This window comes from Onychostoma macrolepis, chromosome 23 (genome assembly GCF_012432095.1).
Source record: "Onychostoma macrolepis isolate SWU-2019 chromosome 23, ASM1243209v1, whole genome shotgun sequence".
Classification (NCBI taxonomy): Eukaryota; Metazoa; Chordata; class Actinopteri; order Cypriniformes; family Cyprinidae; genus Onychostoma; species Onychostoma macrolepis.
The window spans coordinates 11825126-11841184 of NC_081177.1; the positions used below are offsets into that span (position 1 = coordinate 11825126).

Genomic DNA, 16059 nt, shown 5'->3' on the forward strand with positions numbered 1-16059 from the left:
GGTTAATCGTCTTTCATCCGTATATCACCCACCCCTACTAATTACTTTGTTGATGTATGATACTTTTATCATTTGTTTTGTCCAAACATAGTGCCTTGCACACACCAATCACTTGTAGGAGTGTGGGATAAATCCCAATATAAACTCAAAAAAATGCATGAATCCCACACACTACTCAAACCTGCAAAAAATTGCAAAGTTTTATTAGCAACGTTTCGGTCAAACTGACCTTCCTCAGGCTTTCAAAACACTCAAAAATATCAGAAAATTTAAAAATAACTCATTAAGAGTTAGGCGACATCTCCAGGTATGCAGCCAATATAGAAAATGACAAAAAATAAGGATTAAATACTGTTACAAATAATTAAAAAGAAAACACAAACCTAATTGTACACCCAACTGAAAAATAATACAAATTTAAATTCTACAAGTTAAACGAATACATAAATAGATCTACATTACAAAAATATATACTATTACTTCTAAGCAGTAAATTATTAAATCCAATAAATAAATAAAATAGGTGCAGAATTTATACTTTTTTTCAAGTTTATATTGGACAATCTGTTTAGTCAGAATAGACAGCCATCACTAAAAAATATGCTTTTTTAGAAAAGGATAATGTAATTACAAATCTACCAGCAGGGACTATGTGCACATAGATGAACAATTCATAAATAACATCGATGGAATAAAAGGACTCGTCCTGTAAATAAGTGGATAAAATATAATTGTGCTATATGGTAATGTGTGTTTTTTGTTTTTGGAATGATGTGGTTGAAATATGATTAGGGTTATTGTAACTCTTTCCTCCAGTGTCTTCCATTCTGCTTCCTATCCTTGTATCTCAGGCTCAATCCCACAGCAGGCATCACAGCGAGCAGATTAATGACTTAAACAGTGCTGACATGGTCCCAGGCTCACCAAGATACCAAAAGAGAGAGAGAATGAATGCGGTGCAGCAGGAAGTCTTTCAGAATGACATTCACACAGAAGAGCCCAGCGAGTTGAATGAAAGCAGCATCAGGATGAAGATGACATGATAGAATGGGAAACAAAGAGAGAGAGATAGGAGATGGGATTAGAAGCAGAATTAATTAGTGTTAAGGTCAGCACATGACAAATTGTGGTTTTATAAAAAGTGGGAATGAAAGTGAGATGGGCAAACAGAAGTAGCAACTACCCATGGCACTTGACAAATCGGTTGAGGGAGAATGAGAGAGGATTGTGCATGACAGATTTTGACTGGCATCTCTAATTAAAAGGTGCTGTCAGGGGCCACAGTGCGGGGAGAGAGGGGCCCCATCAGCCCCTGAGACGCGTCCCCGGAAATGATTGATGAGCAATTGCAAGATAAACAAGACGCCCCATGAGCTGAGCTGCAAACTGATGTATGCAGTATTATAAATAAATCTGCACCAGAAAGAAATGATAAAATAAACAAGACAATGCAGGCAGACAATGACTTGCCGTTTCCAGAGAGGCAGGGCTGTTTGGGTATGTGGGGAGTATGAGTGTGTGTGTTGTGTGTGTGTGTGTGTGTGTGTGTGTGTGTGTGTGAGATAGAAGTATAATATGTTTGCTGCCATGCTGGGCTAAAGTGATGGCTGGCTAACAGACGCTAACAGCAGCTGGTTTCATGGCTGAGACTTTGCTGAAGCGCCTGAACTCCCACACTCCCAACTCGCACGCAACAAAACTGCAGCCTCCTGGGACCCAGCCAGACTCTGCCAGCCATAGATGCACCTTAATGCGTGTGCCTGTAGCTTTTCACTAAGCGTGCATGCCCTCGTAGACGGTGTGTGTGTGTGTGAATGCACGGTCGAGTGCGAATGTGTGTTCTTGCAATGCCTCTTCGCTCTGCAGTTATTAGTTGTTGGGAAACATGTGTACTGTCATAAAGAGAAGCGAGCTGGGAGCTCTTCAGATGCGTACACGGTATCATTATCAACCAGAGGGCAGTGGGATGGTAAAGTGAGAATGAATTATGAATGGAAAGTTGAGAATGTTCTCGTGCATGTTTTCCCCACAGGACGTGCTCCACCGCTCATTTGCATCAGCGAGGCGCTGCTGGTCGTAGGTCTATATGAAATATACAGATTTCTCTCTCTCCCTTGACAAACAAAGCCAAATTTTAGTATATTTTAGTATATTTAAAGTTGACGTGAATAGAAAATTGACCCTATTTGAACATGTTTTAGAAAGGCTACATACGGTACAACTGGGGAATAAAAGATGCTAAATAGCTATTTGGCTACTGGTAGCAACATTTTCTTAATACACTTTTTTTTCTGGTCTCAACGAATGATTCATTGCTAGATGTTTTTTTTTTTTTTTTTTTTTTAATATATACAGAAACTTTTTTTTCTTTCATCTTAATGCAGTAAGGCTTTGCAGACTATTAATCAATGTTAACCAGGTTATACATGCATTTAATAATCATGCACAGCAGGAACATATATTAAGAAAGTACTAAAATCTTTAATGCATTCAAAATGTTGAAATTGCTAGAAAATCGCAATGTAAAGGTGCACTGGGATACATAAAGATGCTCTAGAGGGTGCACATGACCTTCTGCCCATTTTTAATGACCCAATCAATTGAGATAAATATCCTTTTTTACTTGGAAATACAATACTCTTAAAAAAGCTCAATTGCAGAAACGGTATGTTGAGTATTCTTTTTTTAAATGCAAAAAAATAATAAAGAAAGGTCATTTATGTCACATTACGCTACTGGGAGGGAGCGTGGAGTGAGGAAACGTAGAGACATTCACAAATACACAGTTTTTAATCTTCCAATTCGGGGAATCACAGGGCAGGCAGGCACGTAGCACATAGACGAATAATACCAGACAGGGAATCAAGGGAAGACAACACCTTAAGTACACAACTTTACGAGGGGTAAAATGATGAGACACAGCTGAATCAAATGAACACAATCAACACGAGGGAAAAAACTGGGTCACGGAGCAAAAACACAACACAAAACAGTCCAGGAGCGTGACAATTTACACTTCTGAAAATATAATTATCATATATAAAACCACCATCCAAAAGTTTGGGTTCAGTAAGAAGTCATTTTTGGTCATCAGTGTTGCATTTAGTTAATCAAAATCCAGTTAAAGAAAAAAGTAGTATTGTGAATTATTATTGCAGTTTAAAATTACTGTTTACTATTTTATATTGTAAAAATGAATTTATTCCTGTGATGAATAAGCTGAATTTTCAGCACCGTTTACTCCTTTCTTCAGTTTCACAAGTTCCTTCAGAAATTATTCCAGTATGCTGAATTGGTTCTCAAGACACATTTTTTTATTATTATCAATGCTGAAAACAGTTGTGCTGCTCTATATTTTTGGTTTATCAAATGAAATGAAAGTTCAGAAGAACAACATTTGTTTAAAATAGAATTTTTTTGCAACATTATAAAAGTCTATAATGTCACTTTTGTAGAACTTGCTTTTGATCAATTAAAAAAAAAAAAAAAAAAAAATGAATCATTAGTGGCTCTAAACTTTCGAACGATAGTGTAGAAGTTACGCGTTAAGTATATCCTGAAAAGCATATATATGATTCGTCTTGTTTAAAAAATGCTAAACATATTGCAGATTCTGCAAGGGATATGTAAATTCATGAAGCAGAACTGCAAGTCACATTACAGAGGCAATATGGGTTTCAAATTCCATTTCGTGGCAACTTCAAGCCTTCTTTTATAACTCTGCATGGCCATGAACACCCGTATACAAGTGTGTGAGGTGTGTGTGTACAAGTGTGTGACCCGTATACACTGGTGCACCACTGCTTCTCTCTCTCTCTGCCTTGAGTCAGCCTTCTTTGTACTTCTGCCGAATGAGTCCCACAGCACTAAAATTTCTCTTCCTCTCCCTCCCCACCCAACCCCATCTTCTTTCTTTCTTTCTTCCTTCCATCCACCCCTTCTCTTTCGTTTTCCCTCACTTCTGGATCTAGGCCACAGAATGGGTCGATGATCCTCTACAATAGGAAGAAGGTGAAGTACAGAAAGGACGGCTACTGCTGGAAAAAAAGGAAAGATGGGAAGACTACGCGGGAGGATCACATGAAGCTCAAAGTACAAGGAGTGGAGGTGAGGCCGTTTGTCTGCGCCGTAGCGCACACAAACCCATCAACTCTCTTTGAGATCGTTGGGGTGCAAATAATGGGCACACTTAAGAAAAGAAGCCCGGGGTTTAGTAGTTGTTGCACACGCTCGGCAAGTCCCCAAGTCGACTCCAACTTTTTCTAGTCCACATTTGAGAATGAAAAAATATACCTCAGCAGCCCGAGTTTAGTTTTCCCTTGATAGCAAACAAAATGGAAGCAATTGTTTGTACCTTATTAAGCTCGGGATGTTTGCTCTGCTCCAGAGTGCCGGCATTAATCTTCCCCCATGCTGGGAACCACTGCCATCACAGGTAGACTGCAGGGCCCTTTTCTGCTTTTCCGCGCCCTGGCACGGCCCCGCTGTGCGTGTGTGTGAGAGTGCGCTTTGATTTATCTCCACTCATACACACATATACACGCTCACCAAACAGCGTGGGTGCTGGATCCAGAGTTTTACTCTTTTGTTTTGTGGTGTTTGAACTGAATATCTATCATTTTGTATGGTGTCCTCTGGATAGTTGAGCATGCTGAGGTCATATGATGTTGTTTTGCATATGCAAGCCCAAACTCATATTATACAGTCACATAATTGACAAAACACACACACAGAATATTTGATACACTTGCCAAGACGTGCATTATTCTCTGCTTGCTCTCTCTTCATGGAGCTCTCATTAGACAGTGAACAGACCTCACTTAACAACCGAATCTCTGCCAATCATTTTTTGGCAGTGTGTTTCCTCACAGCAGATGTTTCAGAGGAAGTTTGGAGTTTCTACCGATTATCCATTAAATTCACTAGCTTTACCTCTTAAAGGTATAGTTCCCAAAAATGACTTTTACTCGTGCTGTTCAAACCATTATGATTTAGCATCAAACAAGATGCTTAACAGAATGTTTACACTTGTTTCCATACAATATTGGGAACAGATTTTCAAACTGCAAGAATGGCAGAAAGTCATCATAAAAGTCTATACAACTGGTGCTCTATATTTCATTTGGACTAATAGGAAAAGACCAAAATTGAAGTTGTTTTTTAAAGTTGTATATAAAACAAAGATTAGTGAAGTGTGTTTTACAAGAAAATGCTATTTCAGTCTTTCTACTTCAAAATTTTTAATTCAGTGTGTTACTTTCCTTTTAATTATTTGCAAAAATTGAAAACTGTTTCAAAGTAAATCCTGCACCAATATTTTAGAGTAATTCATGGAAAATTCTGAAGCTTATTCACATATTTGCATATTCACACACATTTACAGGACATGCAACAACCAATGACATTTATTTGAGAGAGTTTGGCTAATGAATTAAATTTTGGTATATTCCTCACACAAAGCTATTTAATGACTATAGACGACTTGAAATATAGCACATGAAGTCAAATTTACTACTTTTGCTGTGCTCATTTTTGGACAGCCCCTGGCAGATGTTTGTGGCTTGGATGATTTTGCAGATCATCTCTTTTTGTGTTCAACAGAAGAATGGATGTCAGTCAATAAATGATGACAGAATCTTCATTTTTGGGTGAACTGTTCCTTAAAGGACATTTACAGTGGTAAAAGTTTGTCAACGCATCAGTCAGTAGAGCCTTGTAAAGTTCAGATATATGTGAGAAATGCTGCAAAGATCTTTATAGGCCTCTGTCATCTCTGAGGTGTCCTCTGACCCACACACATACTGAATTCTACTAAAAGATCTCGTTTGAGCTGAGGTAACTCAGAGTTGAACTCACTCAGTGAGCTGAAGAAACACTCAAATAAACCCCATCTCTCTCTCTCTCTCTCTCTCTCTCTCTCTCTCTCTCTTCCTTTCTCCCTGTCTCCTTCCTTTATATCTCTCAGCCAGCACCGCCTGCTGTCATCTGGCAGGCTTATCCTCTAACATGCCTCCATATGTTTTTTCCTGTGTAAATGGCTGTAGCTTACAGTGGGCTAATTTCAGAAGGGTGGCAAGAAGGCTTTGGGTACTAAGGTGGACTCAGCAGAAAATTGCATGTCTGGCAAGCAGAGAAAAAAAGAGTGCACAGTGAGAACACTTCCTAGTTCACAGCAGGCTTAAAGGGATAAGACAGAAGGAGATGTTTAGAGGAAGGTCCAAGTTGTTCTTTTTCCTACAGTAAAATGTAACCACGGCTTTCTTTGGATAAAACCAGCTTGACATTCTGATAGATAGTTTTGTGTGTTTGTGTGAATTTTTCACACAAAAATTATAGTCTAATGGATTGAAATGGCAAATGGGTGAGTGAATGACAGAATTAAAATTGTGGGATAATGCTGAAATAAGTAATAATAATAATTCTGTTTCATTTTAGTAATGTCATTTTTTATATTGTGATGTTTGCATTTAAAAAAAACGTGTGTAATATATAGCATAGCCTACATAGACTACCATTCAGTAGTTTGCTGACAGTAAAAAAAATTTTCAATAAGCAAAAATTCAATTGATTAAAATTGTTTCAAATATATATAGTTCTTTTTAATTTTCTATGCATCCCTTAAAGAATAGCAGCACAGCTGGTTTCCATATTAATAATCAGCATATTAGAATGATTTCTGATCATGTGAGAGTGAATCCATCACAGAAATAAATTACATTTTAAAATATCCTAAAATAGAAAAGCGGTATTTTAAATTGTTATTTACAATATTACTGTTTTTACTGTATATTTAATCACATAAATAGATATTGTATTTATTTTCATACCTTCAATTTGCTCCTTATTTGACGAACAATGGGTAGCAGGTATAATGTTTTTATTTTTCAGTAAAATATAAACAATGGGCATTTTTATTTGAATAATTGAAGAAATAATCTATATATTAATTAATTATCAAAATGATTGTTAGTTACAGCCCTATTTTTGAGTAAACTATCACTTTAAGAAATCCCCCTCTGTGCCTATGAAGAGACTACAGTCAAATGACCGCCTCTCCATAGGTGAAGCATAATGAGGACTCTGATCAGATGGCTCCAGCAGCGAGTGGACTCCGACGGTCCTGTGTTTCTCTCCTCCCGCTATGAGCAGCAGTATAATAGAGGAGCGGCCACTCAGTACGTCCTCCCAGCGCACCCCCAGACCGAGCACGGAGCGATCAATCAGAGCTGTGCTCTTCAGGATAATAACCTTGCCCTATCAGTCTGCCTCAGACCTGTTTACTGCAAACGCAAATAAATGACGTGACCTTCACCTTCAGAGCCGTTTCACTGAGGGCTTTTTCTCCAGGAGGGGTGTGTGAACGAGAGGTGTCATATTGTGTGATCTGTGTGTGTTTGAAACAAGGGCTGGTAAAACTCTGGGCTACTTGACTATTCCTTTAAGTGGCAACTGTGGTGGCTAGCTACCCAGCCTCCTTCGCTCTCCCTCTCTCTCTCTCTATAGAACAGATGAACCTTGAGTCCACAGTAAAACTCCTTGTTCCCTAAAATTGGAGCAAGACGTGTGTTACAGCATTAGTACTTAACAGGGCGTGAAATAGCAGCCTGGCTTCCTGACGTCTCCCCATCACTTCAGGTGAGAGTGTAGACGGTGAGATAGATGAGCATCCCCCCTTCTTATACGTTCCCACAATGCAGCAGGGCCACCTGAAAAAGGCATGTCCATTACTGGCTATCTAGTTTCTTTCCTGGTTGTAGCTGACGTCTTCCTCCTCTGACCCTCAGCTGCAAAGGCCTAATCAGGAAGTCAACCACCCGTGATCCCAGCGCACAGCAGGCTCATCTATATTCCTAATAATTCCTGGCTACCTAACCGCTTTCAAGGATAGCTGTTTTGTCTTTCTATTACATGGCTTTTTAGCACCATCAATTCAAGGGGCGAATCTGATGAATAATGTTACAGGAAAAGTGCTGAAAAGTGGAAAAAGTTAAGTGTGACATACACAGGTAGCTGATCGCAACTCTTTGTGTCTGTGCTGTAAATTCTGGCTGACTTGAGGGATCATCAGAGTTCAGTTTTGTATTTGTGTGGTGCCTTTTACATTGCATTGTTCCAAAGCAGCTTTACAGAAAATTGATAAATAGAGAGGAAAAGAAAATAGTGTCTTATAAACCCCTGGTGATAAGGAAAACTCCCTAGGATTATATTTTATTGTATTTTTTATTTGTTTTGTTTTATTTTATTATTTATTTTTAGGATTTGACATCTGGGCTTAAGCTAAAACCTCAGACATCTTGTAAGGGCGTAAAGGGGTTATCCTAGCTTGACAGTCATTTATTATACATTTTTCAAGCACAATAACTTTTTTTTTTTTACGTTTTGATATCAGAGTTGAGACCCTATCAACTCTGGTCTAATTCTTTATTAACAAAGTACATTAACAATTAACATAGAGGTGGTTGAGGAAGGGTGCTTACTAGTTTCTATATATAATTCTTAATCTGCTCTCTCTCTCTCTTTCTTTTTCTTTCTCTGTTCGGCCAGTTCTCCTCTTCTTGACCTTATACAGTACTTATTAGTAATTTTAAGCAATTCAAAATTATAAAGGTAAACCATAGTAATTTTGATTAACTATTTGAAAAATGCTCTGAATTTACACATCTCATGTTGATCTTCTTAAAATACTGTATGATATTAATAACCATTGATGCTGTGCAGGATCTGTAAGTACAAAGTAGAAGCAAGGGCTTTAAAGCTGGACCTCCATGAATTATGGACTAAGCTTTCAGTTTCTGTCAAGTGCAAAATCGGTTCTTTTCTGATGTTCTATGGCCTTGTTTGCCCTTAAAAAGTCCTAGATATGACTTTACTTTAATCACTAAGGGCCTGATGAAAGGAAGACAATATCTGTTAAAGAATTCAGTCTCAGTATAAGCATATTTTAGCTTAGCCCTAAATGAATTAGTTGTTAATTAACTTAAGTTATATCCACTACATAGAAAAGTTAGGGCAGGAGCAGCAGTTTACTATTGCACAGTATTTTAATTATAGTCACACATTGATTAGTTGCATTATTGATTTATATTGATTAGCCACGCAAACGTTTTATTTAGAGCAAAGAGTGTTGGACTTGAATTTACTCTTAAATGCACTTCTGTAACTGCTCTTGTGTTTTAAACATTCAAGACACATTTTTATGTTTTAAAAAACATTCAGCTAGTCACTCCCAACATGGCTTTGTAATGAAGAATTCTGAGGGTAATTGAATGGATGTGCTACGTGGTTCAGTTAAGTAATTTCTCAGGACAAAGCACTAAAACAGGCAGTTTAGTATTAATTTTTGAAGGTTTTGATTTGGTGTTTTACAAAGTTTTTATCGTAGCTTTAATGATTGTTATGCATATTACAAGCTTGAAATGAAATTTTGAAAAATTGATCTACGGTTCCAAGACAAACCTTTACCATTCAAGGAACTTTACCATTGCACAAAAGAATCTTTATAGTCAGGGGTGCACATAAGTGGTGCACAGGTGCGCATAAACGACCAAAATAAAAAATGTGCTGTTAATGCACAATCACCATTTTTGATTGACGCACTTCACTCAGCAGCGCTAAAACAGGCAGCGCATACTTACATTCCTGTAACCCGGCAAAATAAAAGCTTGCTGATTTTAGGTTTGAAATGATGAAAATTCATACAAAAAAAAGTTGATATTAGCACTATATTTTTAAGTGTACTATAAAATAATTGTATTTTTATTTAATACTTTATTCAATAATAAATAATTTAATATTTATTTTCAAATATAATGGTATTATCACACTTTTTTATTTATTTTATTCAAATACAAGATAAATAAATGTAATTATACTGTTATCACTATTATTAATTATGTCATTTTTATAGTTATATTTAATGAGAACCAAACCAAATCTCCAGGTGCTCTCATGATAACTGTTAAAATAATTTTTTTATTAAATTAAAAAAAAAAAAAAAAATGGTCTCTTATTTCTAAGACTGTATGAAATTTAAAAAAAATCCTTTGTTAATGACCGTTCGTCAGTAATTTTGACAAGAGTAACATTGTTTAGGAATGTTTTAGCCAGTAAATGCCCCATCATTACCAGTAGCAATTCCTGGCCATACCACAAATATGTGTTTCGAATCTCGTGAAATTGTAGCATCCGTGCCACTAAGAGCGGAGGACTCAAGCGCCTCCCCTCTCTTGATTAGCTGTTAATTTGACTTGCACTGTTACATATATTGCCCTCCCCAAGACCCAACTCATGATTCCAGCATTCTAATAAACTCCCAAACACATATTGATTTCTCTTAAGTGAAGGTGGCAGGGTGGGTGAGTTTTTCATTACCCAGTGGTAATTATACAGATTGAAATAAGCTTTCTTATTTAGATGCAGCTCTCGCTCTCTTAACCTCCACCGGCCGAGAGAGCGGCACTACGCCAGTGCACCATCCAGACCACCTCGGTCCCAACACGTTATTTCATGTTGACTCCATCTAATGCGTGATATCAGCCGTGCGAGTACGCGATGAGCAAGGCTAATGGAGCGTGCCTGTAGCTCAATCACCTCTCTCCATTGATAATAATGAAGACAAATGTCAAAACCGCCGTTTGTAATGCCGTAATCAAGTGGGCACCTTTGCGGCGGACAGCGGCGGGGAAGGTTGCAGTATGTCAACGCTATCACCGCTCTGCGTCCAGATTGAAAGCAACAGCTACTTTGCAGGATCAGCGATACGCAGCCGTGTTTATTTGTGTTAACGGAGGCCGCTCTCGGTTCCAATTATCAGCATCTCCTTTCTCCAGGGGGACGTTTCGTCTGTAATTGTTTAGAAAATGGCTATTATTTTGCGATACGCCACATGCTGTTTCGAGCAGGGTGTGTCCACGTGCAGATGCGGTCGCCGATAGCAGCAGCTTGGGAAGCCAGATGCGAGACAAGGAGGAGGAAGTGACATAACAGACTCTCTCTCAACAAACCGCTGCTTCCAGCTCTTGTGTGAAATTAGCAGATATATAGAAACTGATGGAAGTACAAAGGGAAAGTTTGAAGTTGCCCGGTTCTCCAAAACTTCCAACCTTTTTCTCAACTGTCTGGGATGCATAGACAGCTAATCGATTTGCCTAGTCTCCTTTTTTTATTTCCCCTCTCTCTAAACCCTTCCTTCCCTCTCCGTTTGTTCTTGGCGTGTCTGCTATATTTCTTTCTGCGACTGCTCACTCCTGCAATCTCTGTATATCATGTGTGTGAAAGGCAGACGCTGAATCCGGTTATGATGTTTCTGAGTGTGCCGTTGCCATGGTTTTGCAGCTCCAAACTCCTGCAAGAGCGAGAGATTTGTTGAAGTTTTAGCTCCAAAGGTGCAGAAAGACTGTTTTCCCATGATGACTTGCTGTCTCCTCAAATGTTGTCAATAAGAAGAATGTGCAAAAAGCAAGGGCAGCAGAAAAGGAAGTGCAAAATCTAAAATTTTCGATTGTTTCTGGCTTAGAATGAAGCATCACTGTGCCACTATGACTGTGGAATGAAGATCAATACTAGTCTTCCAATAACACATTTCACGAGTGCTGTACAACTAATTCACAGAGTGGTTTGTCCCTCAATCCATCTTATGCCTTTGATCTGTTTTTATAAATCTGGCAAGAGCCGGACTTCCTATAGCTAATTGAAAGGCTGCTTGTATGTTCTAGTCAGTGTAGAAAGTCACCCAATCATGTCTTTTGAACCCGGTGTAATTAGTTATCAGAACTGCTACAAAACAACCCTCTCAGAACAACAGAGGGATTTTTGGGCCTTCTCTATAAAGACATGTAGGGAAATTTGACGTGATGACAGAATAAGATTATATGAATTATCTACAGTTTTCAATAATTTAATTAAAATGGAGTTTGAAGAATCTGTAGGCCAAGACTTTTAAAGTGATTTTTTTTTTTTACATTTAAACAATTCTGCCAAGCCAGCAATTTGAATAAATTTGAATTCTACCTCCTATATATATTTTCCTGTTAAAAGCCATTCTCACTTGGTGAACTCTTGTGAATGGTGCACAAAAAAAGTCATTATTTTTGTTTAATTCCTGATGCTAATGAAATTACGCACTTCACTTTTAAACAACCTATAATGCATTATAGTGCTTACATATTCATGGTTATACCTTTAAAGAGGGTAATGCATTAAAACATAACACATTACATTGGGACTCTCCAGTGTAACTATGAATAGGTAAGTATTATAACGTATTTTATCTTATTCTTAATGCATTATAATTTATAATACATTACATACACAAGCTTCAAGTGAAGTGTTACCAACATAAATACATTTTTAATGACGAACATAAAGGCTTTTAGTTAGATGACTTGTAAAATTGAGTGGTCGTATGAATACCACTGATTGCATGAGCTTTTTAAAATGCAATTTGGGGGCCGTCCGGCCTTCTCACTATTATTATCTACCTGATCAGTGGAGCTGTACAAAAGACATTCAAGCTTTGCTTTTCAAAGCCACTGGAACAGAAAGAGACATTACTTCAAGGTAAAGCCAGAGACAAGGCTACAGGCTGAGGAACACATCACTCTCCACCATCAACATCACGTTCTCTTGTTCTGCCTCTAATTATTAGCTCTGCTGTGACCTTACATCCCTTGCCTTCACTCCACTGTAAAAGCAGACAGAGATCACTGATTATTTTTATGGGCTATAACACCTTCAGTGCTAATACCTGTGTGCTGGTGTAGAGAGAGCGTAATGAAGGAGAGATGTCTTTGTTTTGATGTATGATTCTGTGTGCAGCGCTTCCAGTCTCTTCTCTGGGAGCGTGCAGCTCACAGCTCATTTGTCAGCTCGGCTGATGATGGAATTTCAGCATTCAGCACACAAATCAGAGCCGAGCGAGTTCAAAGTGACGACACTAAGCATGCCGCTTTAAACTGACTAGCGAGCGCTTTCATAAAGATTTCTTTTTTCTCTCTCTTAGGCCATCTGAAATTCCTTTTTAATTACCTACGTCAGGGCCCGGACACTGTTACGGACTCGCTTTCCACCTCTTCGTCTAAGAAAAGAGAGGATTAGCTTCACTTTGTAGTCGACAGATGCTCCCGTTTCAGAGTGATATGTGTAATGTAAAAGTAAGCCGCAGCATAATTGTGCTGAGAGAAAAGGTGAGAGATGTATCGTGTTGTCAGATCCAAGGAGGGAGTTCCCAGGAGGCTTCTCTTCAGAAGGATGTTCATAGAACCGGCTGTCAACCTCTGTTTGTCATGGCTATGTTCATTCATTCGCTCTCAGATCAGTGTTAAACTGTCTTTCAGTGCCCCAATCTGACTTCTGTGTGTGTCTGCGGTCGGATTGGTGAAAACGGAGGCAGGTGGTGCTGGAGTCTCTTCATGACGTCATTAGGGTTTGACGTTAACCCTGGGTGATGTTATTATTGCATGTTTGTGATTGTATGTTTTCTGCACAGTCTGCAGAAATCCTCCACGAATCGATAGTTTACCCATACCTGCTCAAGGTCTCTGTGTGCGGTGCGCACCAAAAGGTGTTTACTTCTACAAGCTGACCACTAAGTCACGCATTATTGACACGCGGTGTACGAACTGGAATTTACTGCTGCGTATGCTTAATAACTGTAAAATCAAAATGTAGCAATGTTCCAACATCCCGTCTTCAAAGGCGGCGTAATGAGCAGCGAGAGGAGTTCAAAGGGAATGCTAAAGTGTTTATATAGAGCAGTATAACGTCCACAGAGCTGCTTATTTTACCGCTGATATGGAGGGAGTTGATATTTAACATGAAAGGACTGCTTAAGAGGAGTTTAACAGAAAAAACAGGTTAAAGCCTTCTGCTCCGGGCAACAGGGGAAACAGTTAAGCACTCTTCTAATTTAGTCCTGCCTTTCCCTCTGTCTTTCTCACTCTTTCGTTCTCACAATTAGATTGTGTGGCTGTTTTTTAACTCTTGTTTTGCTCTTGTTTTATTAATCAATTCACTTGTTTGAATTATTTTACTTGGTGGTTTAGAGGCTATGCTAATGTCTCTTATAGATTTTACAATAAATAAAAACTATTGATATTGCCGTAAAGCTGTTGGTAACATTTTACAATATGGGTCTATTCATTTGCATTAGGTATCATGAGCTAACAGTGAGTGACATATTTTTAAAGCATTTATTAGTCTAATGTTCATTTTATAAATATACATTATTAATTTTGACTGTTTGAAATGTTAAGTATGTATTATATGCAGAAATTAAAAGTAAGATTAATAAGTGCTTTAATTAATGTTAACAAATTGAATCTTATTGTGCAGTGTTACCAATGTTTTAAAGTCCAGAAAATAGTGGGTTTTGATTTTGCTCACGACTGATCTGTGCCTTTTAAGTTGCTCATATGCAAAATTGAGATGATATTTCACAAACCTATGATGACATTTTTTTTCCTGTAGTGAAGTACTGTATGTGGCATTGACTATGTAGTGAAAAGTGCATGAGTGAACGACTTGGACACAGTATATGCAATGTGTAAAAGATTCTCGCTTTTGTTCTTTCAAGCACCTCATGAGTTCAGCACTGCAGTGAAATGTCATGATAGACATGAGCAGTGGCAAAATTTCCAGTTTTCCATCCTCTCTTTCCACACTGACAGCAACTGTACTTTGAGAAAGTCTCATGACATTATACTGACACTTATATGACTACTATAGCAACCAATATAGATCCACTGGATATTGACTGCTTTTGCAGTGTGGATCAAATTAAATCCAAGTTTTGGAAAAACAAAAAAGCCTAAGAAGCAGAATAAAATGGCAAGTGTAATTCCAAAGGGGGGAGGTGGGGAATGTCATGAGAAATTAATTTATGACTTTGGTGCATTATGAGTGGACCTCAGGGGGGGAAAAAAATGTAAATAATAAAAAATGTTATGACCCCTTTAAGAGGCATATGTTTTTGGCCTTCTTCCACCACCTCTTTTCACAGAAAGGGGTCTTGACACAATTATAGGCCTGAAGCTCAGACACAAACAGAAATTAATCCTTAATCAGCATTAGAGACAACATGAAACGGCATTCGCAATGCATTTAACTGCTTCAGTTAAAAATTCAGTGGGTCCAGAAGTCTAAAGCCATGCTGAAAATTTGCTGAGATAAACAAGGTTTCAGGATTTTCCAAAATTTAAAACAAATAAACCTTATGATGTAAAATAAATGAGACATGTTTAGGATTCTGCACTAATCAAGGAAGTAAATTTGTGAGACTTATCATGTGACTCCTTTATACAGATGGTCAGATGTTCTTGTTTTCATTAAAGCAAAAATGCAAAATACAAACATTTTCACAAGTGGTTTCAGACCTGAACAATATTCAAGCATTAGAATAGAATATGATTGAATATAAAAATTGCAGCTTTTGAAAAATTCGGTTAATATTACCCATGGAGCCTTGGTTACATCGGTAGAAAACATCAATGTGCTGTCAAGCATTTCTTAGAATATTCAGGTTTTCTATGAATGTGTGAAAACAGGTCTTTCAATCTACAGAAGAATGATCCTCACACTGAGTGAGCTGAAACACTTAAGGGCCCTTCTGCACAGCACTGAATGTGTTTGCCTCAACAATGGGGCCCTTGGTATGAATCCCCCCACTACTTGAGAGAACGCACGCAGTCAGTCACTCACACATGCACACGCACCGCTGCGGTCATGCCAAATCCACTCTCTTTCTTCAAGGATTTGGGATTAAGGAATCCCCTGTAGGAGAAAGATGGATCTATTAGAAATGCCTCTGAAAAGTGGTCAGGAGTGGAGGGGTGGCAAAGAGAAGGAGAACAGAATAAAGGAGGAATATCACGCATAGCGGACAGAGAGAGAGAGAGACAGAATAAACGCAATATAGCCTCAGGCAAACAGTGAACAATTGCTACTCTGCCTCATGTAACCCGCTGCAACCTTAAACAGCAAATTTTTTTTCAGTCAATTAATTTCTGCTGGTTGGAGATGGAACGCTCACTCAGGGGGCTTTATATGTCTCACTGCACTGAA

General features: G+C 38.2%; 1 protein-coding gene across 1 annotated transcript in view; it reads left to right on the forward strand.

Moving 5' to 3' along the window:
* Window positions 1-16059, forward strand: part of camta1a (calmodulin binding transcription activator 1a) — a 392827-nt gene that overhangs the window by 234269 nt on the left and 142499 nt on the right. Inside the window, 1 exon segment of the mRNA XM_058762966.1 lies at window positions 3972-4107. Within this exon segment, the coding sequence (XP_058618949.1) occupies window positions 3972-4107 (136 nt within the window).